General features: G+C 35.0%; 1 protein-coding gene and 1 long non-coding RNA gene across 4 annotated transcripts in view; one reads left to right on the top strand and one right to left on the bottom strand.

Annotated features, from left to right (window-relative positions):
* LOC105489954 (kelch like family member 1) overlaps positions 1 to 26,582 on the bottom strand; it is a 437,149-nt gene that overhangs the window by 166,771 nt on the left and 243,796 nt on the right. For both annotated transcript variants that reach the window (XM_071081257.1, XM_011755115.3), the window contains exon 5: positions 15,606 to 15,818. In XM_071081257.1, the coding sequence (XP_070937358.1) occupies positions 15,606 to 15,818 (213 nt within the window). The remainder of the gene's footprint in view (positions 1 to 15,605; positions 15,819 to 26,582) is intronic.
* On the top strand, positions 1,170 to 25,629 carry LOC139359095 (uncharacterized). 2 transcript variants are annotated; one of them, XR_011614744.1, is made up of 4 exons: positions 1,170 to 1,215; positions 7,115 to 7,233; positions 15,558 to 15,636; positions 25,494 to 25,629. It is a non-coding gene; the product is annotated as an uncharacterized lncRNA (long non-coding RNA). The 2 variants fall into 2 exon arrangements; XR_011614745.1 differs by lacking the exon at positions 1,170 to 1,215 and adding an exon at positions 1,730 to 1,863.

The raw sequence follows: 26,582 nt of genomic DNA, 5'->3' as shown, positions 1-26,582 counted from the left end.
CAGTTGTTTCACAATATTTCTTTTTCTTACAAATTATTATATCCTGTTTTAATGTAATCATTTTATATAAAATATACATGAATAAAAAATCAAATTTCCTTTAATGTTCAATCAAGAAAAATAATTGCTCTTGCACTTTGTGGCCTCTTGGTAAATGTAATGTATAATAATCTGTATATGTAAAATTGCTTACAGTCCATTTTAATTTTTAAGTTCAGTTTTTTTTTTAAGGAGTGAACTTTGTTTTTCTGCTATATTACACTACCAATGAAAATGTAATAGTATTTTTATGTAGCCAATCTGTTGTTTTAATACACTATCAAATTAGGTATTAGAGGAACTTTGATATATTTATATTTTATAAATTTACCTAGTAGAGTGACAAGATGAGATATTACATTTTATTTAATTTACCTTCCCCTTGTCCATTCAATAAGGGATTTTTAGTCAAGTCTGAATCAATATGCTCTAATAACTCTTTACGGCAGTGTTCTTAGCACCCACTGTTAGCTCCACTGTCATATAAAAGTATAAAGATTTCTCTCACATTCCAGACAAATAGCATATGAGCAGATAGGGTAAATACCTAATGTAGATGATGGGTTGATGGGTGCAGCAAACCACCATGGCACATGTATAGCTCTGCACGTGTATCCCAGAACTTAAAGTATACATATTTTAAAAAGTAAATGAAACTAAACTTGCTAAGACCATGGATAAACTTGTATTTGTTTACTCAGTAAAAATTTGAGTATTGTCTGTGCCAGGAAATTTTGAAAAGACCTTTACATTTGTATTTCTCAAAAATATAGTTGTAAGAAGGGAAATAAAGCACTAAACTAAGCAAGAATATAGTAGCTTAAAGTAATAAGAACAGTAAACATTTAAGTTGAAATTTGATTAATAAAAAGACTTGGTCATGATGGGTGACCACCTTCTAGGCAATCTCGATTGAGGGGTGGAGTGGGGTAGTTCATCGTAACAGGTAGGAGGATGTTATCAGTAATTTGTTATAGTATTCACATGAATAACAAAATAATTTTTAAAAATTATCTCTAGACTATGCACCTCCCTTTAGTGTTTCCCCTTTCACGGTGTGTGCCTGCCACTATGATCCTCTCCCCTTTAAATGCCATTGCTTCTAGATTCCAGAATCAGTTGGTACTAACGGACTACATAGCCCTCTTCCCTTATCTCTCTATACTCACTATTTTGGTGAATATCATTGTATGTTATATATTTAAATTATGTCTATATGCTATCAGCATCTTAATTAATACATTCTTGCCATCCTTCTGCAAGTCCTGAATGATGCATTTGACTATCTACTCAATATCTCCACTTAAAATATTAAAGTAGTTTAATTAATTCAGGTTTTCCAGAATCTTAAAATCACTGGAGAAGGCCTAATGATTTAAATGGCCTTTGCTTTATTGCAGATGTTTAACAATATTTCTTTTTCTTACAAATTATTACACCCTATATTAATGTCATCATTTTAATATAAGATATAGACGAATAAGAAATGGAACTTCCTTTAATGCTTAATCGAGAAAAATAACTCTTCATGCAGTTTGTGTTCTCTTGGTAAATGCTATCTATAATATTCTGTAGCATGTTAAAATGCTTATAAACTAATTTGATTTGGATAACCGTGACTTCCTCAAGAAATAGAAAGAAGTTCAGTGTGGCTGAAGAATGCTGACAGCTGGCAGGATATGAGTTCAGATAAGTAGTCTTGGGGTAATTGATGTAGGGCCTCGTAGGACAGATATATTAAGATTTTGTCCTAAGAGCATAAATCTTGTCAAGTAGTTAATTGGGCACTTGAATCTGTTTTTCAGAAGAAATTTAGGACTACAGGTAAATTTTTTATACTTTGTTTCTACAGAGCATTTAAAATTATAAAATTAAATGATATTTTCTCCACAAAAAATATAGTGTTCTGGGGCGCTGTAACATCAGAGAGTAGAACAAATTAGCAACGACAGTTGAGCAAGAGTGATCAAATCAACTGTGTCAAATACAATTGAGATTGGGAGAAAAATTACACCATTGAGGTGTTTGGTGATTTTCACTAGTGCAAATGACTGAAGTGGGTTGAAGAGAGAATGATGGTTATGTATAAGTACATTTAATAATTATAAAAAATAACTACATATTATGTTGGAAAGGCAACAGAGAGCTGGAACAGTTAGTGAAAATGAATATGACTAGTTTTGTGTGTTTGAAAAAAATAGAACTTCATAAATTGATTGGAATTAACCAAAATAAATTAAAAATTGATAAAATTGGTAATATAAGAAGTGCTTATTGAAGTAGAGGAACCCCTTTGGCAAGAAAGATGGGATGCAAAATAGATACAGTGGAATCAACCCTTGATTCAAGCAGAAACACTTAATATATTATAACAAAAATAAAGACTTTCAGATTATGTTCCAAATTCTTCTCTGTTCTTTTTGCTATGCCAAAGACAGTAACATGTATATGTATGAGTTTGTGCATGTGAATGTCCTTGCATATCTTTTATTATATTAATACCTTTGCTGACTTAAAGCTTGCTAACAAAACTCTTTGTATTTACTTAAATTTTGTAACTTGAACTGTGAATGTCACAGGAAGGCTAAATGATCATGAATCTAAGTATTATTTAGGATAAATTTATTGATCTTGGAAGCATTAAATATTGTCTATGTGTTTCTCTTTTAATTGTATTATTTTAAAATTTTCTTTTGGAGAAAAATAATCCTATTCTTTTTTTTTTTCATACTGTTGCAATCTAGCTTTGTAGAGAAGACTATCTCAATAATGATGGCCTAGTATAATCATTAACTAATCAGACAGCCAGCAAATCAAAGGGGGGAAGATACATAGTCAAATGACTGTTAATGGATTGTGTTAGTGGGTTTGATTAATTATTTTGGCCTTAGTCATTTGTAAGAAAATAAGAGTTTTAATTTTTTCCTTTGTAAAGATAACATACAGAATATAGTAAACAGTGAGGACTTTTGCAGCTAGCCTTGGAGACACTTACCAAAGAGTAGTTTGGAGAGGTAAAATCAAACAAAACATATAAATTTCCTGAGTGTAATCTGCTCTGTATATTTTACACTATGATTTGAAAATTCTCTTTTTATATTGATTTAGTCTTTGTAACTGTTTTTATAAATCAGATTTTTTAGTTGTAGCTATAATTTTTATGGTCATGAAGAGTCCATATGTCACTGGTATCTGATCAATAGTCACTTTTCCAATAAAAAAGGTTGGAGACCTCACCCTTCCTTCTTGTACTGCTATTACTACCACAAGTAATCTTTTGTAATAATGTATTCAGTTTTACACAGAAAGACTTAAATCATGTAAAGTAGAGGCAGCATCTGTCTTCTAAAGTCATATACTTGAATGTCCTTGTTATTTTATTGTGCTTGCAATTCGATTAACAATAACATAGTCTTCTAAATCTAGGCAATATTCTATTATTTCATTGCAAGCTTTTTTTTCTTCTACCTTTTGCTACAGAAAATAAATGTACATGCACATAAACACTCACAAATACACACACGCATTGCTATATATTTCCCTTAAGAATCAGCAGGTTTGATTGTTAGGAAGTTTGAAAAATGTTTCCTTTTGTCTTAAAAGAGAAAAGCAATACCGGCCTGGAGCGGTGGCTCACGCCTGTACTCCCAGCACTTTGGGAGGCCGAGGCGGGTGAATCACCTGAGGTCAGGAGTTCAAGAATAGCCTGACCAACATGGCGAAACCCTGTCTCTATTAAAAATACGAAGTTAGCCGGGCATGGTGGTGCACGCATGTAATCCCAGCTCCTCAGGAGGCAGAGGCAGGAGAATCGCTTGAAGCTGGGAGCCAGAAGTTGCAGTGAGCCAGGACTGTGTCACTGCACCCCAGCCTGGGCAACAAGAGCAAAACTCCGTCTCAAAAAGAAAAAAAAAAGAGAGAGAGAGAAAGAGATAAACACTACCAATTCTGAGCTAGGAAGCAAAGTTTATCTGTATATCTCCAACCTTCTAAATAATCTCTGACCGTGATAAAACTGAATTCCCCTGAGCACCTTTTGATTTGATAATGTGTGAAATTATATTCTCTTGATTGTTAAACAACGTACTTTTACATTTTAAGCCATTCATTAGAAAATAATATAGCAAAAAATCTGATACTTATGGGTATTTTTAAAGTTCATCTATAATAAATATTTAAGTACATACTACAAATAAATACCTAATGAATTCAATTAAAATCAGTGGAAATAATTGTTATAAAATGTTAAAACATGTTATTTATTGCCGGGCGCGGTGGCTCAAGCCTGTAATCCCAGCACTTTGGGAGGCCGAGACGGGTGGATCACGAGGTCAGGAGATCGAGACCATCCTAGCTAACACGGTGAAACCCCGTCTCTACTAAAAAATACAAAAAACTAGCCGGGCGAGCTGGCGGGCGCCTGTAGTCCCAGCTACTCGAGAGGCTGAGGCAGGAGAATGGCGTAAACTCGGGAGGCGGAGCTTGCAGTGAGCTGAGATCCAGCCACTGCACTCCATCCAGCCTTGGCGACAGAGCGAGACTCCGTCTCAAAAAAACAAAAAACAAAACAAAAAAACACATGTTATTTATTTTATAGCAACATGGTACATTGTTGAATCCCAGAAAGAAAAACAGCAGAATAATAAGTAAATCAAATCAGGTAGCCTCTAACTAAACAATATATATATTTTTTCAGTCATTCTCTAAAAGGACATAAATTTCTATATGTTTTCCAATACTGCTGAAATTGTGAAGCCTCTGGCTATTTAGGAAAAAATATGAAAACTATTACATAAAATTTCATTCAAAACTTACTTTTAAAAATAGTATAATTCATTCTTAGATTATAACTCAGTTATCTATCACTATCATTTTTCTTTTTTCTCTGGTTCTGTCTACAGCAAAGTCAAATAACTGAATTTATTTCAGGATTAATTATTATATTTCAGTAGAGGACAGAAAGCAACAGTGTTGCTTCTGAGTCTTTTTCATACCTTATCTTCCTTTCCTGAGCTCCTTTTGTCTACCACTGCTCTAATCTAAAATCCATATCCTCTGTTATATTTTCTACACCAAATTACCATAACTTAATGTGCTAATTTATAATTAATAAAGAATATCGGGGCCGGGCGCGGTGGCTCAAGCCTGTAATCCCAGCACTTTGGGAGGCTGAGACGGGCGGATCACTAGGTCAGGAGATCGAGACCATCCTGGCTAACACGGTGAAACCTCGTCTCTACTAAAAAATACAAAAAACTAGCCAGGCGAGGCGGCGGGCGCCTGTAGTCCCAGCTACTCGGGAGGCTGAGGCAGGAGAATGGCTAAACCCAGGAGGCGGAGCTTGCTGAGATCCGGCCACTGAGCTCCAGCCTGGGCACCAGAGTGAGACTCCGTCTCAAAAAAAAAAAAAAAAAAAAAGAATATCCGATTTTCTCTATGTACTTAAGAAATAACAAAGCCCAGCTACACCTAATGGGCCTACTAATAATGGGCCTACTAATAAAACACATGGGAGCGCAGAAATGATAGAACTGAAGTATGTCCAAGTCAAGTTGTTCAGTTGCCTCCTGAACAGGAGAGAAGGCTATTAAAGCTAAATTCGTTTTTGACACTAATCATTCTTTTAACATGTTCCCTTTGTTGATGAAGTCTCTTTCATTGTTTTTATTTTTACTCTTTATTCTAGAAATGTTTTCATGCATTTACTAAATACAATCAGAGCTACTCCTTGCTATAAAAGTACTTACAGATTATATGGCTTAACACTGTCCTGGAAACATCTATTTTTTTAATTAATTTATTTTTGTCTTAAATATCTTTTAAAATCTTCTTTAACTGTTATACTCTTGTCTCAGTCAGTGTTTTGTCATGTTTTGCTGAGGAATTTTGTAAGCAGCTCACATTGAGTCTTTCAAATATTGTTCTGTCACTCACCTGAAATTGGTCATTTGCATATGCAAGAATTACCTTACAAACACACACAACAATTTATCAAGTCTCCTTCAAAAATTAGTCCAAGTACTGTTTCCTTTCAAAAGTAATTCCTTACCTCACTGGAAAAATATTGACCTCCTTTAAATATTGCTAGTATTTTAAAATATAATATTGTGTTTTGTTATATATTAATTAAACAATATATAAAATTATATGTTACACTATACATACCATATTACATATGCGTGTTTATATACACATATAAATATGTGCATGTATGTGTAAACACGTGTGTGTGTGTGTGTATGTGTATATATATAGAGAGAGGGAGATATCTGTGTCTATACTTATATCGAGAGAGAGAGAGAGAGATTGACCATTTAAATTATGTGATTACTTCAGTATTATGTAATACTTTGATTTATGGTACTTTTAACATTTCTACTGTCATTTATGCTATAATATTGCTGTAACATATTCTCAAAATAACTTCCCTTACAACTACAACTCTTCTATTTTTTTCCTATTTTTCTCTCATTCATCTAACATATTGTGTTTGAATTCCACATATTCTATCTTCTCTTGGTGACAACACACAGACATCTCACGTGCATGTGTAAATACTCACAACATATGCACACAAATCACTTAAAGGTCATAAACGACCTATATATTAATCATTGGAAAAAAGCATGGACAAACCTTATATTAATGAATCCAAGATCGGCAAAACATGTTTCCTGACCATTTTAATAGCTTTTCACAAGGACCCGAGGTGTTTAGCAGCTTTTAAAGTCCACGTGCAAGTCTGTAAAATCCTTTATTCAATGAATTTTTTTTTCACTCTAGTTGGACATTGAAGTAAATATGAAACCAACCCTAAATAAAAATTGTACCCATTTCCCCTTAGTGAAAGAAGATCTACATTTCTGTCAGACCCAATTGGAGTAAAATCTGATATTTAAAACTAAAGAAGATGGTAATCATGCTGATTCTCAAAGTACTCATTTGTCAAATGGGAATAACAGTATCAACCACATGGAGATTTTATAGAAATTAAATAAGATAAAATAGTTTGGTAACTAAAAAAATAAATAAATCCCTTTAAGTTCCTATCATACTGCTGTTCTTCCATCTTCAGTAGCTTTAAAAGAACCTTCAGAGGGGGCGGAGCAAGATGGCCGAATAGGAACAGCTCCAGTCTCCAACTCCCAGCGCGAGCGACACAGAAGACCGGTGATTTCTGTATTTTCAACTGAGGTACTGGGTTCATCTCACTGGGGAGTGCCGGACGATCGGTGCTGGTCAGCTGCTGCAGCCCGACCAGCGAGAGCTGAAGCAGGGCGAGGCATCGCCTCACCTGGGAAGCGCAAGGGGGAAGGGAATCCCTTTTCCTAGCCAGGGGAACTGAGACACACAACACCTGGAAAATCGGGTAACTCCCACCCCAATACTGTGCTTTAAGCAAACAGGCACACCAGGAGATCATATCCCACACCTGGCCGGGAGGGTCCCACGCCCAGGGAGCCTCCCTCATTGCTAGCACAGCAGTCTGCGATATCACGGCAAGGCAGCAACAAGGCTGGGGGAGGGGCGCCCGCCATTGCTGAGGCTTAAGTAGGTAAACAAAGCTGCTGGGAAGCTCGAACTGGGTGGAGCTCACAGCAGCTCAAGGAAACATGCCTGTCTCTGTAGACTCCACCTCTGGGGACAGGGCACAGTAAAAATAACAAAAACAGCAGAAACTTCTGCAGACACAAACGACTCTGTCTGACAGCTTTGAAGAGAGCAGTGGATCTCCCAAGACGGAGGTTGAGATCTGAGAAGGGACAGACTCCCTGCTCAAGTGGGTCCCTGACCCCTGAGTAGCCTAACTGGGAGACATCCCCCACTAGGGGCAGTCTGACACCCCACACCTCACAGGGTGGAGTACACCCCTGAGAGGAAGCTTCCAAAGCAAGAATCAGACAGGTAAACTCGCTGTTTAGAAATATTCTATCTTCTGCAGCCTCTGCTTCTGATATCCAGGCAAACAGGGTCTGGAGTGGACCTCAAGCAATCTCCAACAGACCTACAGCTGAGGGTCCTGACTGTTAGAAGGAAAACTATCAAACAGGAAGGACACCTACACCAAAACCCCATCAGTACATCACCATCATCAAAGACCAGAGGCAGATAAAACCACAAAGATGGGGAAAAAGCAGGGCAGAAAAGCTGGAAATTCCAAAAATAAGAGCGCATCTCCCCCGGCAAAGGAGCGCAGCTCATCGCCAGCAATGGATCAAAGCTGGACGGAGAATGACTTTGACGAGATGAGAGAAGAAGGCTTCAGTCCATCAAACTTCTCAGAGCTAAAGGAGGAATTACGTACCCAGCACAAAGAAACTAAAAATCTTGAAAAAAAAGTGGAAGAATTGATGGCTAGAGAAATTATTGCAGAAAAGGTCATAAACGAAATGAAAGAGATGAAAACCATGACACGAGAAATACGTGACAAATGCACAAGCTTCAGTAACCGACTCGATCAACTGGAAGAAAGAGTATCAGCGATTGAGGATCAAATGAATGAAATGAAGCGAGAAGAGAAACCAAAAGAAAAAACAAGAAAAAGAAATGAACAAAGCCTGCAAGAAGTATGGGATTATGTAAAAAGACCAAATCTACGTCTGATTGGGGTGCCCGAAAGTGAGGGGGAAGATGGAACCAAGTTGGAAAATCTCTTCAGGATATCATCCAGGAGAACTTCCCCAACCTAGTAGGGCAGGCCAACATTCAAATCCAGGAAAAACAGAGAACGCCACGAAGATACTCCTCGAGAAGAGCAACTCCAAGACACATAATTGCCAGATTCACCAAAGTTGAAATGAAGGAAAAAATCTTAAGGGCAGCCAGAGAGAAAGGTCGGGTTACCCACAAAGGGAAGCCCATCAGACTAACAGCAGATCTTTCACCACAAACTCTCCAAGCCAGAAGAGAGTGGGGGCCAATATTCAACATTCTTAAAGAAAAGAATTTTAAACCCAGAATTTCATATCCAGCCAAACTAAGTTTCGTAAGTGAAGGAGAAATAAAATCCTTTACAGATAAGCAAATGCTTAGAGATTTTGTCACCACTAGGCCTGCCTTACAAGAGACCCTGAAGGAAGCACTAAACATGGAAAGGAACAAACGGTACCAGCCATTGCAAAAACATGCCAAAATGTAAAGACCATCGAGGCTAGGAAGAAACTGCATCAACTAACGAGCAAAATAACCAGTTAATATCATAATGGCAGGATCGAGTTCACACATAACAATATTAACCTTAAATGTAAATGGACTAAATGCTCCAATTAAAAGACATAGACTGGCAAACTGGATAAAGAGTCAAGACCCATCAGTCTGCTGTATTCAGGAGACCCATCTCACACGCAGAGACATACATAGGCTCAAAATAAAGGGATGGAGGAAGATTTACCAAGCAAATGGAGAACAAAAAAAAGGAGGGGTTGCAATACTAGTCTCTGATAAAACAGACTTTAAACCATCAAAGATCAAAAGAGACAAAGAAGGCCATTACATAATGGTAAAGGGATCAATTCAACAGGAAGAGCTAACTATCCTAAATACATATGCACCCAATACAGGAGCACCCAGATTCATAAAGCAAGTCCTTAGAAACTTACAAAGAGACTTAGACTCCCATACAATAATAATGGGAGACTTCAACACTCCACTGTCAACATTAGACAGATCAATGAGACAGAAAGTTAACAAGGATATCCAGGAATTGAACTCATCTCTGCAGCAAGCAGACCTAATAGACATCTATAGAACTCTCCACACCAAATCAACAGAATATACATTCTTCTCAGCACCACATCGTACTTACTCCAAAATTGACCACGTAATTGGAAGTAAAGCACTCCTCAGCAAATGTACAAGAACAGAAATTATAACAAACTGTCTCTCAGACCACAGTGCAATCAAACTAGAACTCAGGACTAAGAAACTCAATCAAAACCGCTCAACTACATGGAAACTGAACAACCTGCTCCTGAATGACTACTGGGTACATAACGAAATGAAGGCAGAAATAAAGATGTTCTTTGAAACCAATGAGAACAAAGATACAACATACCAGAATCTCTGGGACACATTTAAAGCAGTGTGTAGAGGGAAATTTATAGCACTAAATGCCCACAAGAGAAAGCAGGAAAGATCTAAAATTGACACTCTAACATCGCAATTAAAAGAACTAGAGAAGCAAGAGCAAACACATTCGAAAGCTAGCAGAAGGCAAGAAATAACTAAGATCAGAGCAGAACTGAAGGAGATAGAGACACAAAAAACTCTCCAAAAAATCAATGAATCCAGGAGTTGGTTTATTGAAAAGATCAACAAAATTGACAGACCACTAGCCAGACTAATAAAGAAGAAAAGAGAGAAGAATCAAATCGACGCAATAAAAAATGATAAAGGGGATATCACCACCCACCCCACAGAAATACAAACTACCATCAGAGAATACTATAAACACCTCTACGCAAATAAACTGGAAAATCTAGAAGAAATGGACAATTTCCTGGACACTTACACTCTTCCAAGACTAAACCAGGAAGAAGTTGAATCCCTGAATAGACCAATAGCAGGCTCTGAAATTGAGGCAACAATTAATAGCCTACCAACCAAAAAAAGTCCAGGACCAGATGGATTCACAGCTGAATTCTACCAGAGGTACAAGGAGGAGTTGGTACCATTCCTTCTGAAACTATTCCAATCAATAGAAAAAGAGGGAATCCTCCCTAACTCATTTTATGAGGCCAACATCATCCTGATACCAAAGCCTGGCAGAGACACAACAAAAAAAGAGAATTTTAGACCAATATCCCTGATGAACATCGATGCAAAAATCCTCAATAAAATACTGGCAAACCGGATTCAGCAACACATCAAAAAGCTTATCCACCATGATCAAGTGGGCTTCATCCCTGGGATGCAAGGCTGGTTCAACATTCGCAAATCAATAAACATAATCCAGCATATAAACAGAACCAAAGACAAGAACCACACGATTATCTCAATAGATGCAGAAAAGGCTTTTGACAAAATTCAACAGCCCTTCATGCTAAAAATGCTCAATAAATTCGGTATTGATGGAACGTACCTCAAAATAATAAGAGCTATTTATGACAAACCCACAGCCAATATCATACTGAATGGGCAAAAACTGGAAAAATTCCCTTTGAAAACTGGCACAAGACAGGGATGCCCTCTCTCACCACTCCTATTCAACATAGTGTTGGAAGTTCTGGCTAGGGCAATTAGGCAAGAGAAAGAAATCAAGGGTATTCAGTTAGGAAAAGAAGAAGTCAAATTGTCCCTGTTTGCAGATGACATGATTGTATATTTAGAAAACCCCATTGTCTCAGCCCAAAATCTCCTTAAGCTGATAAGCAACTTCAGCAAAGTCTCAGGATACAAAATTAATGTGCAAAAATCACAAGCATTCTTATACACCAGTAACAGACAAACAGAGAGCCAAATCATGAAGGAACTTCCATTCACAATTGCTTCAAAGAGAATAAAATACCTAGGAATCCAACTTACAAGGGATGTTAAGGACCTCTTCAAGGAGAACTACAAACCACTGCTCAGTGAAATAAAAGAGGACACAAACAAATGGAAGGACATACCATGCTCATGGATAGGAAGAATCAATATCGTGAAAATGGCCATACTGCCCAAGGTAATTTATAGATTCAATGCCATCCCCATCAAGCTACCAATGAGTTTCTTCACAGAATTGGAAAAAACTGCTTTAAAGTTCATATGGAACCAAAAAAGAGCCCGCATCTCCAAGACAATCCTAAGTCAAAAGAACAAAGCTGGAGGCATCATGCTACCAGACTTCAAACTATACTACTAGGCTACAGTAACTAAAACAGCATGGTACTGGTACCAAAACAGAGATATAGACCAATGGAACAGAACAGAGTCCTCAGAAATAATACCACACATCTACAGCCATCTGATCTTTGACAAACCTGAGAGAAACAAGAAATGGGGAAAGGATTCCCTATTTAATAAATGGTGCTGGGAAAATTGGCTAGCCATAAGTAGAAAGCTGAAACTGGATCCTTTCCTTACTCCTTATACGAAAATTAATTCAAGATGGATTAGAGACTTAAATGTTAGACCTAATACCATAAAAATCCTAGAGGAAAACCTAGGTAGTACCATTCAAGACATAGGCATGGGAAAAGACTTCATGTCTAAAACACCAAAAGCAACGGCAGCAAAAGCCAAAATTGACAAATGAGATCTCATTAAACTAAAGAGCTTCTGCACAGCAAAAGAAACTACCATCAGAGTGAACAGGCAACCTACAGAATGGGAGAACATTTTTGCAATCTACTCATCTGACAAAGGGCTAATATCCAGAACCTACAAAGAACTCCAACAAATTTACAAGAAAAAAAACAAACAACCCCATCAAAAAGTGGGCAAAGGATATGAACAGACATTTCTCAAAAGAAGACATTCATACAGCCAACAGACACACGAAAAAATGCTCATCATCACTGGCCATCAGAGAAATGCAAATCAAAACCACAATGAGATACCATCTCACACCAGTTAGAATGGCAATCATTAAAAAGTCAGGAAACAACAGGTGCTGGAGAGGATGTGGAGAAATAGGAACACTTTTACACTGTTGGTGGGATTGTAAACTAGTTCAACCATTATGGAAAACAGTATGGTGATTCCTCAAGGATCTAGAACTAGATGTACCATATGACCCAGCCATCCCATTACTGGGTATATACCCAAAGGATTCTAAATCATGCTGCTATAAAGACACATGCACACGTATGTTTATTGCAGCACTATTCACAATAGCAAAGACTTGGAATCAACCCAAATGTCCATCAGTTACAGATTGGATTAAGAAAATGTGGCACATATACACCATGGAATACTATGCAGCCATCAAAAAGGATGAGTTTGTGTCCTTTGTAGGGACATGGATGCAGCTGGAAACCATCATTCTTATCAAACTATCACAAGAACAGAAAACCAAACACCGCATGTTCTCACTCATAGGTGGGAACTGAACAATGAGATCACTTGGACTCGGGAAGGGGAACATCACACACCGGGGCCTATCATGGGGAGGGGGTAAGGGGGAGGGATTGCATTGGGAGTTATACCTGATGTAAATGACGAGTTGATGGGTGCTGACGAGTTGATGGGTGCAGCACACCAACATGGCACAAGTATACATATGTAACAAACCTGCACGTTATGCACATGTACCCTACAACTTAAAGTATAATAATAATAAATAAATTAAAAAAAAAAGAACCTTCAAAATTGATTAATTCAGGACATTTTTATGATCTTCCAGGTTAGAGATCAAACAGGGAAATGGCACTTATTATTGTAGAAATATATCTGTGTATGTTCATATCTGGCCAACCTATGGTTGCAGGAAAATCTGATTTTCTACTAGCTCTATGAACTTCAAAAATCACTTAACCTCATTGAGCCTAATATTCCTCTATGTAATACAATTAATAATCTTTACTTTGCATCTTTTTTAATATTATAAATATATGCAATATGCTTATAATGACACATAATTCATTAACGTTAGTTATGGAAGTAGTAGCCTCTCTTTTATATGAAGATATTTTGTAAACAGAAAATATTTTCATTCATTCCTCCTGCACGTCTGTTGTGAAAGTACATATAAAGTTATAAGGTGTAATAGCCCCAATTTGAGAGACGAGGAACGGAGAATAGATATATGCTACGTTTATATCTTTTGCACACTGATTAAAATTCTATTAAATTCTGTTAATAGTTACATCAAAAGAGTATTTCATACCTTAATTTTAATAAATATTACTTCACTAAGCAAGATAAAGCAACTGAACCAATAAGAAATAAAATTCCGCATATAATATATAGTCTTAGGAACAAAAAAGCCAACAGGACATCTCTGATCTGATGTAACCATTTAATGACAGGTGGCAGAATCTCCCTATATCTGATGACAGAAGAGTAGGAAATGAGAGCATAAAAGTATGACATACCCTAGGAAAAGGAATCTGGTCACATTCTTGACCTACTCTCATATGTGTTCTACTGTTTCTGATTTCGTGGTCAACATAACTCTAAATTCCCCACATTTCAACCAACAGTAGAAATGGGTAGAGAATAATGACTATGCCAGAGTCAAAGGTACCCACTGTCACAGCATCTGTCATTAACTGATAACTATCATTGGCTTTCTGGCTAATAGTGATCATTGGCTATTTCCTCCCCAAAAGATTACCCTCCCAGACTCTAATAGGTACTACCTGTCATTAGAACCTAAGGTGGGAGATTTACAAAAATTCAGTACTTAGCATTGAAATTTCTTCTTTATCTGGTTATGTAAATGCATGTTTCCGCTTCTTTGTAAGAGCCTGTTGTTATGATAGCCTCACATAATTTGAGTTCCATAAATTATTTTTCTCTTTTTTTTTTTCCTGTACTCATCTCAACAGCCAAAGGAAATATAATTATCACCTTATTTATAAAGCTTCTCTTTTTTCAATTATGGTAATGTGTTTCTAACTTTCCATTCTTAATATATGACCCTAAATCCCACTTCTACACTTACTGTTAACACTTCATACTTGTCTACTGTTCTTTAACTAAAAGTCCTAATTCTCTGTTTTACATTTTTAGTAACATATGGATTAGTAAAAATGTGATTGTGATTTAGATTCAAATGAGGAATCTGATGAATGATATAAGCCTCCCATCTCCCTCACACAAATTATATATACAAACAAGTTTACCCATCAACTTAGAGGTTAGGATCACCTTCAAGCTTATTTTTGGATAAATTTACCAGCCAGAAAACCTGAATTAACAATGCTGTACATAGAGAATTTTGTAGCAAATTAATTTAAACTTACAAGACTCAGAATCAAAGAGAACTAGCCACTCTTCCTCTAAGTTGAGTGAACTTAATGATCTTATTAATTTTTCTGTACCCTACTTAACTCATCAATAAAGTTGGCTCACTTGGTGTCTAGAGGCTCCTTAGCTCCAATTATTAAATATTCCATAATTCTAATTGCTAAGTACTGTTAAATCATAACTCTCTACTATTCAAGTATGTTTTATTCCTCTGCAGAGGTTGAAATACCATGCATTGAAGCTTTGAAAATCACACAGAATATGCATTTACATCAATGGATGATCCACATTAATACATCTTAGGTCAAATAATTGATAGGAGACACTGTATTATGATTAGGCATTTTACATGTATTATCTAACCAATATTCACAAAACTTTTGTATGGCAGTATGATCACATTTTATAGATAAAGAAACTGAATATCAGAGAAATTAAGTGGTGTTATCATAATCATATAAGTGGCCATAAGTCAATCAGTGGCAGAGATAGGATTTAGATCCATGATCCATCATCATACATCATTTTCCACCATCACATTTCACTTAAAAATAGTATTTGATAAAGACATTTAAAAATGTGAATACATAATTTAAAATGTGCTTTGATGTTTACTTTTAATATAGGGTTTTTCAGTACGTTGAATCTATTGAAACAGCATCACACATCATTACCTGTGGTGGAAGCAGTGGCAATCTTATAAAGGCAAGGAGCATGCTCAGGTCGTTGCATCTACTCTGCATGTCATACTTGACCCACATCATCAATGCATGGAAAATGGTTTCTTCATCAGGAACATTGACATCATCACTGGCCAGTAGTTTGTGGAGCTCCTCAGCTGGAAGGAGTAAAAACTCTTGATTTCTGATAACTTCCATTATGTTTTCCTGCAGGGAGAAAACATCTTGGCATAAATTCTGTTTCACTTTTATTTAGCTAGTAAAGCATTTCAGAAAGAAATAAGAAAAGTAGTCAATAACCTTTGTTCTCATTATAACATAATCCTTGAGACTCAATCCTTCAGAAACTAGAAACTGTTAAGATGAAAGCATTGTAATTGTAATTGAAGTGTAAATGTATCCCAGACAGCACAGATCTTGTAATAAGTGGAGGATTATAATGCTGAGCTTTGTTATGCAGGCAGAACGTACTAAGTGATTAAATGTTCAAGTTTCAAGTGTACTGCTATATAAGATTTGGTGAACAGGAAAAAATAACATCTCACATTTTTAAAAGCTTGACTATATATATAGACATATATATGAGAATCAGAAAATGACACTAAAATTGCATAGATAAAAGTAGCACTATAAGATGCACCACTGTTTATTCAAAAGAGAAATAATAGGACATATAGGCCACTGAAGTCACAAAATCCAGTATGTTCCACCCTACTATTATCTCTTTTCCCTCCCTCTTTTCATGACAATTTCTTTGGCTTAATTCATATTCCCATTTATTTTCTTCCTGATTGCTCCCATAACCTCTTAATTACGCTGCCTAACTCTATTCTTAGATTCTCAGTTTCATCCTCTATCATGATGCCGGAATAATATTTCCAAAACATAAATGTGCTCGTGGTTTTATTCTGAAGTTTTTGTTTGTTTTGTTTTGTTTTATGATTTCTCCTTATCTTTTGGTTCAAATTTATTGTTTTAGCAAGCTGTTGTTCATACCTTTTCTGGTTCTCTTTGTTTTTCAATTTGCCATCTTGTTTGACGTGTCCTCCCTCATTTACTCCATTGCTTAAAATGACTTTTATCAACCTTGCTGTTCTAAATTTCTGCCACATTCCAAGATTCAATTCAAGAGCTACCTATTATATATGGCTCCTCAAGTTTCTATTGAGTCCCATTTGAGCTGGTGACGCCTTCACTATCCCCTTATGGTGTGTAGTGGTGTATCCCTGCCACAGCAGATACCACATCGCAGCCTAATCTTTGGTAAACGTAGAAATCTTTTCACAAATTTTAAGCTGTAAGACCCTGATTTATATAACCTTGTATATCTAGATCCTGGCACAAAACCTAGAAAACAGCAGAGGAGCAGTACATATTTGCTGAATACATGAATTGATAATCTCTGTAGAGAAAAATAAAATTGTAGAAACAGCACAGGATAGTACAGTGTTTAACAACATGTTTTTAAAACTACTTGTCAAAAACTTTCTTACATTGTAAGCAAAAAGGCTTCTGTGGACGATACATGTTTAGAGAGAAGACAGAGATTCCGTTGTTTGGCCTTCTCTGCTCCACCTCTCCCCATGTCTCCTGGGATAGCTCCACTATATAACAAACACTTCTCAGGTTCTAGTTTTAAAGCCACGGTGGTGGCAGCAATATCCACAGGACACATATTTTAGTATAAAAACTGTAGTAGAGTGACACTAAGACTCTTGCAAAGAAGGCATTGTGACTATGCTAAACAGAGTAGAGGATTCAGCAAGTAACCATTAATCTGTATGTTAGAGCAGTTTCAAATTTATTTTTTGAGGAGAAACCTGGCCTGTGTTATAGTATATCCTTGGAGCTGAAGTAACTTCAGCTTTCACAAAAGGGCACTAACTTACTTTCTTTCAGGGTGTCTGTCATACATTTACATTAATTGTAAAATAATAATAATAATACTATTTGTAAATAATGTCCCCAGAATAACTGAAAGTAGTTATTTTGGTTCCAGGACATTGTTTTGTTCTTTGTGTTTCCTTTGGGCGCTATGTAAATTATAGATGTCCAATAACTATTCACGTAATTAACAAATTAAGTGTTCTGGGATGTTTTGCCATCAGATTTTTCAAAAAAAAAAAAAACTACATTAAACTAAAGATGTTCTGAGGAATCTTTGAAAGATTTGTCCATCTGTTTTTCCAGTTACTAAAAAATCTATGCCTCCATTAAAATACACACAGAACTCTATAGCTAGGCCATCAGAATATAGTGAGTGATATCATAAAAAACAGCTCTATGAAACTCCTAGTGGTGTCTGTCATAAAGATACTGTTCAAGGCATATTTCATTATATTTTATAGTGTCCTCTTTATGATGACCCTTGGGAGAAGTTTCTTTCAGGTTTTAGTAGCAAGAATAATTGCACTTCTCCTGAGTAAATTGGTTTGCTTTTATCATGGATGTTGTAAATTATGAAATTCATCAGATTTCTCTTTTTATTTGGCCTCCAGAAAACTTAGAGTCAAATTGAAATCTATCTGGTAGGAAGGCTATAGACTTTTATAGTTTGATTTCTTTTTCAGACAGTTCTGATAATAGTTTCATTTAATACCGCTACAGCAGTTTTTCTTTTCTTTTTCTTTTTATTTCTGCATCTAACTTAGAGAATATTCCAGTAATTTTGTAGTTTTAGAAGTTACACTAAATCTTTTGGTACCAGCAGCATTGTTTCTACAAACTGCTGCAAGTAAATGGGACCTTAGGAGCTGGTATCAGATCTTTCACACTTACCTACATATTATTACATAGGTGTTAATTTTTTTTTTCTTCTACATTTTATTGAATTTCTCAAGTTCGCCTTGTTTTCTTTTTTCCATCAAGCCTCATTTTAGTGATATTTTGTTTATTGTACCTACAATGTAGGTTCTGGAAATTGTTTTAACATCATTATGTGTTATTGCTAAAAGAGGAAATATAAATTCAATGAGTTTCTTACATTGCTTGCATATGTTAGCAAACTCCTTACTGTCTATGAAGATCATATAACAAGAGGCCTGGTTGCCTTTTGTACAATCTCTTTCTTAGGTTTATTCAGTAATCCATTCGGCATAGGTTTATTGAAACCCTGATATATGGCCCTGGTAATCATCGTAAGGACAAAATGGATTTGAATAAAAAACTTGCCATGTGGGAGACACCTATAAAAACTGCAGTATCTGGAAAATGATAGTAGTCAACTGTAGAATCCAGCTTTTCAAATGGACCTAGAATATTAGAAAGGAGTTTAAACCAGAAAATGGGAAATGGAGACATACAGTATTCTGGCCAGTGAAATCCATATAAAGACGTAATAGCAGGGAGTATAGTATGTGATGCCATAGTTGAATATATTGAATCTCATATGAACACACATACATACATACACCCATTTTCTACATGTGGGTTAAAAATGCTTGTTATAAAGAAAGATTTTGACTACAAACATAAGTTGCCATTTCATAAAACAGGATAGTTACAAAAATAAAGGCTAAACTACTATTTACTGTGGCTTCTTCATAACATTTTAAAATAATTTTTCTAGCTAAAAAAATGTAGTTTTGTGTTATCCTGAATAGACGGAAGTTTTGTACTGATTTTTTTGTTTGTTTAATGATTTCCTGGACTTAATATAAACATATTTTCTAATATTCATTTCTTCTGTGCATTAATTAAATTATGGTCTTCCCCCATTAATTACAGTTAATAATATAAATATAATTGTTTTGAAATTTTATTAGAAATGTAACTTTTTTATCTGACAATTAGCTGTAAATTAATGGTAATATTGTATCAAACAACATAAGTAAATCCTTCCAACTATCATCTTTTTGTTATTAGGTTTAAAATATGGATGTTAAACTATAGCAACATATTTTATTATCATTTAAATAATTTTGTTTACTTAATGAGTAGCTAATATCAAACCAACACATTATGTGCTATATGTTTAACTTAAGAACTCTCTCTCTCTCATGGAAGTCTACTGAGTTAAGACTTATGTCTTACCATCTTATATTCTGTGACCATTAGTTAATTACAGTCAACTCCTAGACACTGTTCTAAGCATTATGGAAGGAAGATAAATCCTTTGTCAGACCATTGCATAATCTCTGGCTTCATTTCAATGCACCAGAGGATATAGAATTTATTTAATTATCTGTCTAGTTAGTTATTGGTTAGAAAGATGAGTTCTTAAGAGGCTCATAATGCCAAGTACCTGAAAAAACAAAAGGAGATCCTGGAATTTGGCTACATCCTCTGGTTGAGGTTGACTAGGTAAGTATGAAAAATATAATCTTTGGGTCTAAGGTTTTGGGTCAAAGATTTTAAAATTTCTAATTCTGTAAGCATCCTTTGCAAGCGAAGTTTTGAGGGTTTCATGATATATGCATGGTTCTACTATTTTAAGGATTGAGATTGAAAAACTCATCTTTTGACTTTGGAGGCAATGTTTTTCCTGTTATGTTATGTACTAGATTGAAATGAAATTTTCAGTCTTCTATTTCGTTGGACCCAAAGGTACAATGTAGGCCACAGCGGCTGTTTCCCCAGAGGGCACAGGTAGTAAACCTTAGCCACAGCTTTGGTGTTCTCTACCAAACAGCTTTTTCATTTTTTACAACAGGGTCAGGTTGATAATTTTCTAAATCTTTAAGATCTGCTTCACTTTTGATTTTAAATTCTGTCTTTGAATTATTTCCATTTTCTTGAAATTTACTATAAGCAGTTGACAGAAGCAACGTGGCTCCTTCGATACTTAGCTTAGAGATTTCTTCTGCCAAGTATTTTGCTACTCACAATTTCTTCTTTCCACAAAACACTGGGATGCAAATACAATTCAGCTAAGTTCTTTGCCACTTTATAACAAGGGTCACTTTCCCTTCAATTACCAAAAACCTATTCCTCATTTCAATCTGAGACCTCATCAGGATGGTCTTTACTGTCATAGTTCTACCAACATTCTGATCGCAATGACTTAGCTAATCTGAGACTTTCTCTACTGTTATCTTCTGAGGTCTCACCTAAATTTTCCTTTACAGTTTGTTCAGGCAATATCAGTTTATTCTAGCATGCATTTCAAAACTCCTCCAGCCATTATTCATTACGTAGTTCCGAAGCTTCTTCCACATTTTTAGGGATTTGTTATAGTAACTCCTTACCCCTCAGTATCAATTTCTGTCTTACTTATTTTCTGAGCTGCTATAAAAACTATCTTAGACTGGATAATTTATAAACTACGGAAAATTTTTGCTCACAGTTTTAGAGACTGGAAAGTCCAAGATCAAGGCACCAGCAGATTTGTTGTCTGGCGAGGACTCCTTCCTTATAGATGGCATTTTCTTGCTGTATTCTCATATGGCAGAAGGAGCAAACAAGCTTCCTCTGGCCTCTTACAAGGGCACTAATCCCATTTATAAAGGCAGAGCCCTTATGATCCAAATACCTCACCATGTCCTTTAGCTTTTAATATAACCACAGTGGGGATTAGGTTTTAACATATGGAATTTGAGGGGACACAAATCATAGCAGCATCCCTTCCAAAGGTTATATTTAACATTAACCTAAGAATATGACCTTAGGTGGAAATAGGGTCTTTGCAAATATAGTTGATTAAGTTAAGAAAAAGTCATACTGGATTGGGATGGACCATAATCTAATGACTGTGGTCTTTCCAAGAGACATTTTGAGACACACAGATACACAGTGAGTAGAACTCAGTGTGAAGAAATGAGAGACACAAAGGGAAGAAGACCATGTGAGATGGAGGCAGAGATTGTGTGTAGTTATGCTACCACAAACTGAGGAATAACGAAGATTGTCAGTAACAGAAGCTGGAAGAAGCAAGAAAGGATTCTTCTCCAGACACTTTAGGAAAACACATGACCCCAGGAACGATGTGACTTTGAATTTCCAGTCTTTAGAACTGTGAAAAAGTAATTGTAATGTATTTTATGCCACCCATTTTGTGGGATTTTGTACAGCAGATCTACAAAACTAACACACATCGTTGGAGAAATGTATAAAAATTATAATTTTAAAAAACTTACTTTAAAAATCTCAAATAAACTTAAGAAAGCATCACAACTATTTCCAATCTTTAAGAATTTCTAAGTTATTTCTTTTATGGAGTAATGCCTTTAAGAAATACTAGTTTTCCCATGTCCCTTATAGAGGATAGCAAATATCAAGAGTTGTAAATACAATCCGGGTGAGCACCTTAAGAGTAAGGCTGCATATATGCGTATTTGTTGCATAGGTCATATATATGTGCATACATATATAATTTTCTATTGCTTTTTAGAATTTAAACTTTCTAAAAATGCAGAGTTGAGAAAGGCATCTCCCTTCAAGTATCAAGTGTTTTTAGTAATAATTACCTTATTGTTGCTGCACTGACATATTGCTGTCAAGATTCTAACTTTTTCAGGCTTTAAAACAAATTTTCCTGGGCTTTTGATTATTTGCCTTGCCTGAATTTTTAATCCCTGTGTCAAAGTTGCTGACTAAACTGTTGCACACTACCTTAGAATTTGAAAGGGAATGGAAACTCTTTATGAGATTGTCACAACTTGTTATTTTACTGGGGAGAATGCTGAAGCTGAGAGGAGTGCACATATAGTCACACTCATGGTCAAGATAAGGCTAGGATTAGAAACTCAGCCTTTTGTCCTTAAGTCTGTGACACTTCCCATTATACTACCTGGCCTATCTATTGTTTGATTTTTTTTTTTTTCTGGTTCTCCTCACCCATCTATTTTGAGCTTAATATCTTACTTTGACCTATGTGACATATATGCACCCTTACTCTTGAGATGCTCACCTGAATTTTATTTACAACTCTTGATATTTCTGGGTCTCACAACATGGTATGGTGATTATGGGTGATTTAATTTGGAGAGTTGGACAGGATTTAGATGTCAACTCTGCTACTTACTGGCTGTGTGACATTAGGGAGTTGGGTTTCTTGTATGTAAATGAGGATGAAAATTGCATCCATGATAATGCATTCTTATCAGAATTAGGTATGAAGACTAAATTAAATTTACTATCCTTAGAGGAGTGCCTGTCTCACAGAAAGGAACACGTAAGTGTTAGCCATTACTATTCTGCATTTGACCCTACCCTTCACTTCAACCTCCTCTTGCTAGCTCTAGAGGCTACATTAACATTATTTTCTCTATTTTTCTGATTATTCAGTCATTCAAGCTGATGGGCGAGGAGAACCAGAAAAAAATTAATCAAATAGATAGGCCAGGTAGTATAATGGGAAGTGTCATAGACTTAAGGACAAAAGGCTGAGTTTCTAATCCTAGCTTTATCTTGGCCATGAGTATGACTATATGTGAGCTCCTCTCAGCTTCAGCAGTCTCCCCAGTAAAATAACAAATTGTGACAATCTCATAATGAGTTTCCATTCTCTTTGAAATTCTAAGATAGTGTTCAACAGTTCAATCAGCAACTTTGACACAGGGATTAAATATTCAGGCAAGGCAAATAATCAAAACATTCAATTTATGTTTTACGGGATTCTTTATGCGTAGTATATGCTTAATACTGGAAATACAGAAATTAAAAAAAGAAAGGTTCTGGCCTTAAGAATTTTACTTTCTAGTGAGGGGGACAGTATAGTATTATAAGATAATTGCATCCATTTATAATAAGAAGAAAAATTTAGTGATTTGAAGAGGATGACAACAGAAGTGAAATAAAAGAGACCAGACTACATTTTCGTCCTTTCTGCAATAACAATTTCCAAAAAAGAAAATGTTTGTAATATATCATAGATTCAAAAAGCACTAAGAAAATATTGGTGTCATCTGGTCCAATTCTCATTATCTAGACAGAATATCAAATAGGAATTACCGCTATCTAACATATTCTTAAATTAGAAGCATTCTTTGAAATCACTTAATTTAATTAACAATCCATGCACTTTTCTGTGCACTGATTACTGAGTAATTATTTTCAGTGATGGGAAACCCATGACTCTGTGAGGAAGCCCCTATCACTGCTGAATAGTTCTATTAGAAAATTGTCCGATTTTTGAAGTAACATCTGCCTTCTTGTAATTTTCTTTCATTCAAGGGCAAATCAATTACTATTTTGTTTATCACCTTTGTAAATGCCTGCAGATTAATATTTTTTCTTCTATATATATGTGTATACACATATATATATGTATACACACACACATGTATCTCATTGTAAAGGCTAAAGAACTACCATTCTTTATCTGTATAAAAGGTCATAATTTTCAAAACCAGGAAAGGATACTAGAGCTAAATATATAGTTTTAGTTGAAACTATATATGTCTCTGAATATACCTGCATTTTTCTTATTGCTTTAGAAATGATAAATAAAACAACAATCAGCAGATACTTTTGACTATATGTTGCTTATTTGCATACATTTTTATCATATATATACAAACAGATACTTGTTTAATTAATACTATTTAAATTACACGACAAAGAAAAGTATTCAAAGAGATGTTAATATGTATAGGTTTAACGGTGTTTTCCTGTTTCCTCTGTATTTTGTTATCAGCTCTTAAAAAATAAACATGGAATATAATTTTTTTAAGTGTTCAAATTATATGTTAGTTTCTTCCTTAATAATGGTACTATGCAGAAAAGTTACTAAATGCCATACATGTTTTGTTATCATACACATGAACCCTCTGCCGAGTTTCCCTTACTTAGAGCAAAATTACCTAGATACAACTCCTTGGGACTGAAGTGAATGACTGCCAGTTTTCAGTTTTCTTTATTAATTCTATAGCACCCACTAAGTGGTGGCTCCCTAATTCATAGTAACTATATTTTTACAAAATATGAGAGTATTAATTTTTTTAAAAAGAAGCATTTATAATTATCTCAAGACTGCTTCTAGTGTCAGAAATAATTTCTGGTGGTCATTCTTCAAGATTATCATACAGGAGAAAATATATTTTTGTTATTATAACTCCCTTAAATATATGTGATTCTATGACTGTAAGTGGTCTCAGACAAAATGCTGTTAAATAGATAAGAGGAGGTAGAAGTTACAGTGGAAACAATATTGACTTTTTAATAAGAAAGGGATGCTATTCCAATTCTGATCATTTCTAGTCAAGATTTCCCAGGCAAAATGCATTTAATAATTCTAAGACATCATCTCCTCACCTTGAATATAGATTTTATAACCACATCTAGTTAATAAACATTTTGCTGGTTTGCTTTGAATATAAATTGATATTAGAAAAAATAATATTTAAACTTTTGAATGTTATGCAAAACATTTGCAATTATTTTGGGAAGATTAACTCTTGTAATAATTTGGTCGTTTCTCATACTGGATATATATTGGTCAAAAGTTTAATATGTGATACCTATTGTCTACTAATGTAAGAGAAAGGAACCTATAGAAATGATTTATAAATTTTATTTAAAAAAATACTCTAGTCAGCTAAACTATACTACTTCTATTTTTTTGATTTAACAAAACTAATAAACTTCTCAAATATGTTAATTACTTTGCAAAGTTTAAATATACATGTATAAATTATTAGAGTAGTAGTATTTATTTTATAATTAGTAATATTAGGTACATTAACTTCCTGGTAGAGTATAAACCTATCTCTTCTGTCTGCTTGATAAATTGCTGAACATCAGTATTTGCCAATATTTTTTAGGTGTCTAGCAAAGTCATTGAGAATGGTGGGGCTAGAAAGTTTAGGAGAAAAGATAAATCTCTGTACAATCTTTATAAAAGCCATACGTTTTTGACAGTTTAGAAGAAAATAGTATCACTGAAAATTAAATCATGAGACAGTAACATACCTATGTATTGAGACCTGTTTCTTTTCATTGCAGTAAACTGTCCAGGGCACCTGATCATATAATTTTTCTGAAATGATTTCCAGTGCTTGATGAAAGAATAAAAATAATGCTCCTCTACCACCTTACTAGAAAAAGAAACTTGTAATGCAAGACAGGATCTCTGCTTTTCCTGCTCTAGGACATCTTTCAGAAAAGTGGCTGGAAGAATCTACTTTGATCTGTAAGAAAGTATGTATATTGTGTCAGGTGGTGCTTGTTCTGTACTTACAGAAAACTGAAAAAAAAAGTGTATACCTATCTTCTCAGAAAAACAAAACAAAACAAAACTTTCCACGAACTAAAGAATTTTATTGTCAACCTAAGATTTATTTAGTCTTTTGTCCTCATGCTTATAAGCGTAAATGATACTTCAGGAAAGCCTGTTAGATGCATAATCAGAAATAGCTAGACAGTTGGGATAAAAAACATGTGTAGAAAGAAAGAAGTCAGTACAGAAGTTACTTACATAACCACATTGACTATTTTGTAGTAAAAGACAGCATTAGCATTATTCAATGAGGAATACATTACAATTTTGCAATTTAAGGTCTAAATGGTCTCCACAGAAGCATGTAAAATTTTAATTATGATTTTGCATTCATTTATTGCTTAATAAAAGGATTTAGATTATTTCCCTTCTGGGCTGAATAATTTACTAGTTGCTTGCAACCAACATTAAAAAATCACAACACTTATATTAACCTATTTTTGAAGCTTTTCTTAACAGTAGAAATAAGTACAATAATTGTCAAAGAAATTCAGGAGGAAATGAAAAACAAGCTATAAAAATTAACACCAACAAAACCCCAAAATGGAAACTAATGAAAGCATATACTCTACTTTAAAAAAAAAAAAAAAAAAACGGAATAAAATGTGATAATCCTCTTGGTAGCTACACAAATTTGTAAGAAATACTTCTCAAGAGTTTGTCAAACAATAATTTAGTACCTGCTATTAATGTATCTCTCAGCAAACAAAAGAACCACTAGCTACATTACAACATATATTGTTATATATGATGCACTAAATATGAAAGTTCATACAAAATATAAATGCATGGAGCATTAATATATTTTATAACTA

The sequence above is a fragment of the Macaca nemestrina genome, chromosome 16 (assembly GCF_043159975.1).
Source record: "Macaca nemestrina isolate mMacNem1 chromosome 16, mMacNem.hap1, whole genome shotgun sequence".
In the NCBI taxonomy this organism is placed as follows: Eukaryota; Metazoa; Chordata; class Mammalia; order Primates; family Cercopithecidae; genus Macaca; species Macaca nemestrina.
This window is presented reverse-complemented; position numbering and strand designations above follow the sequence as displayed.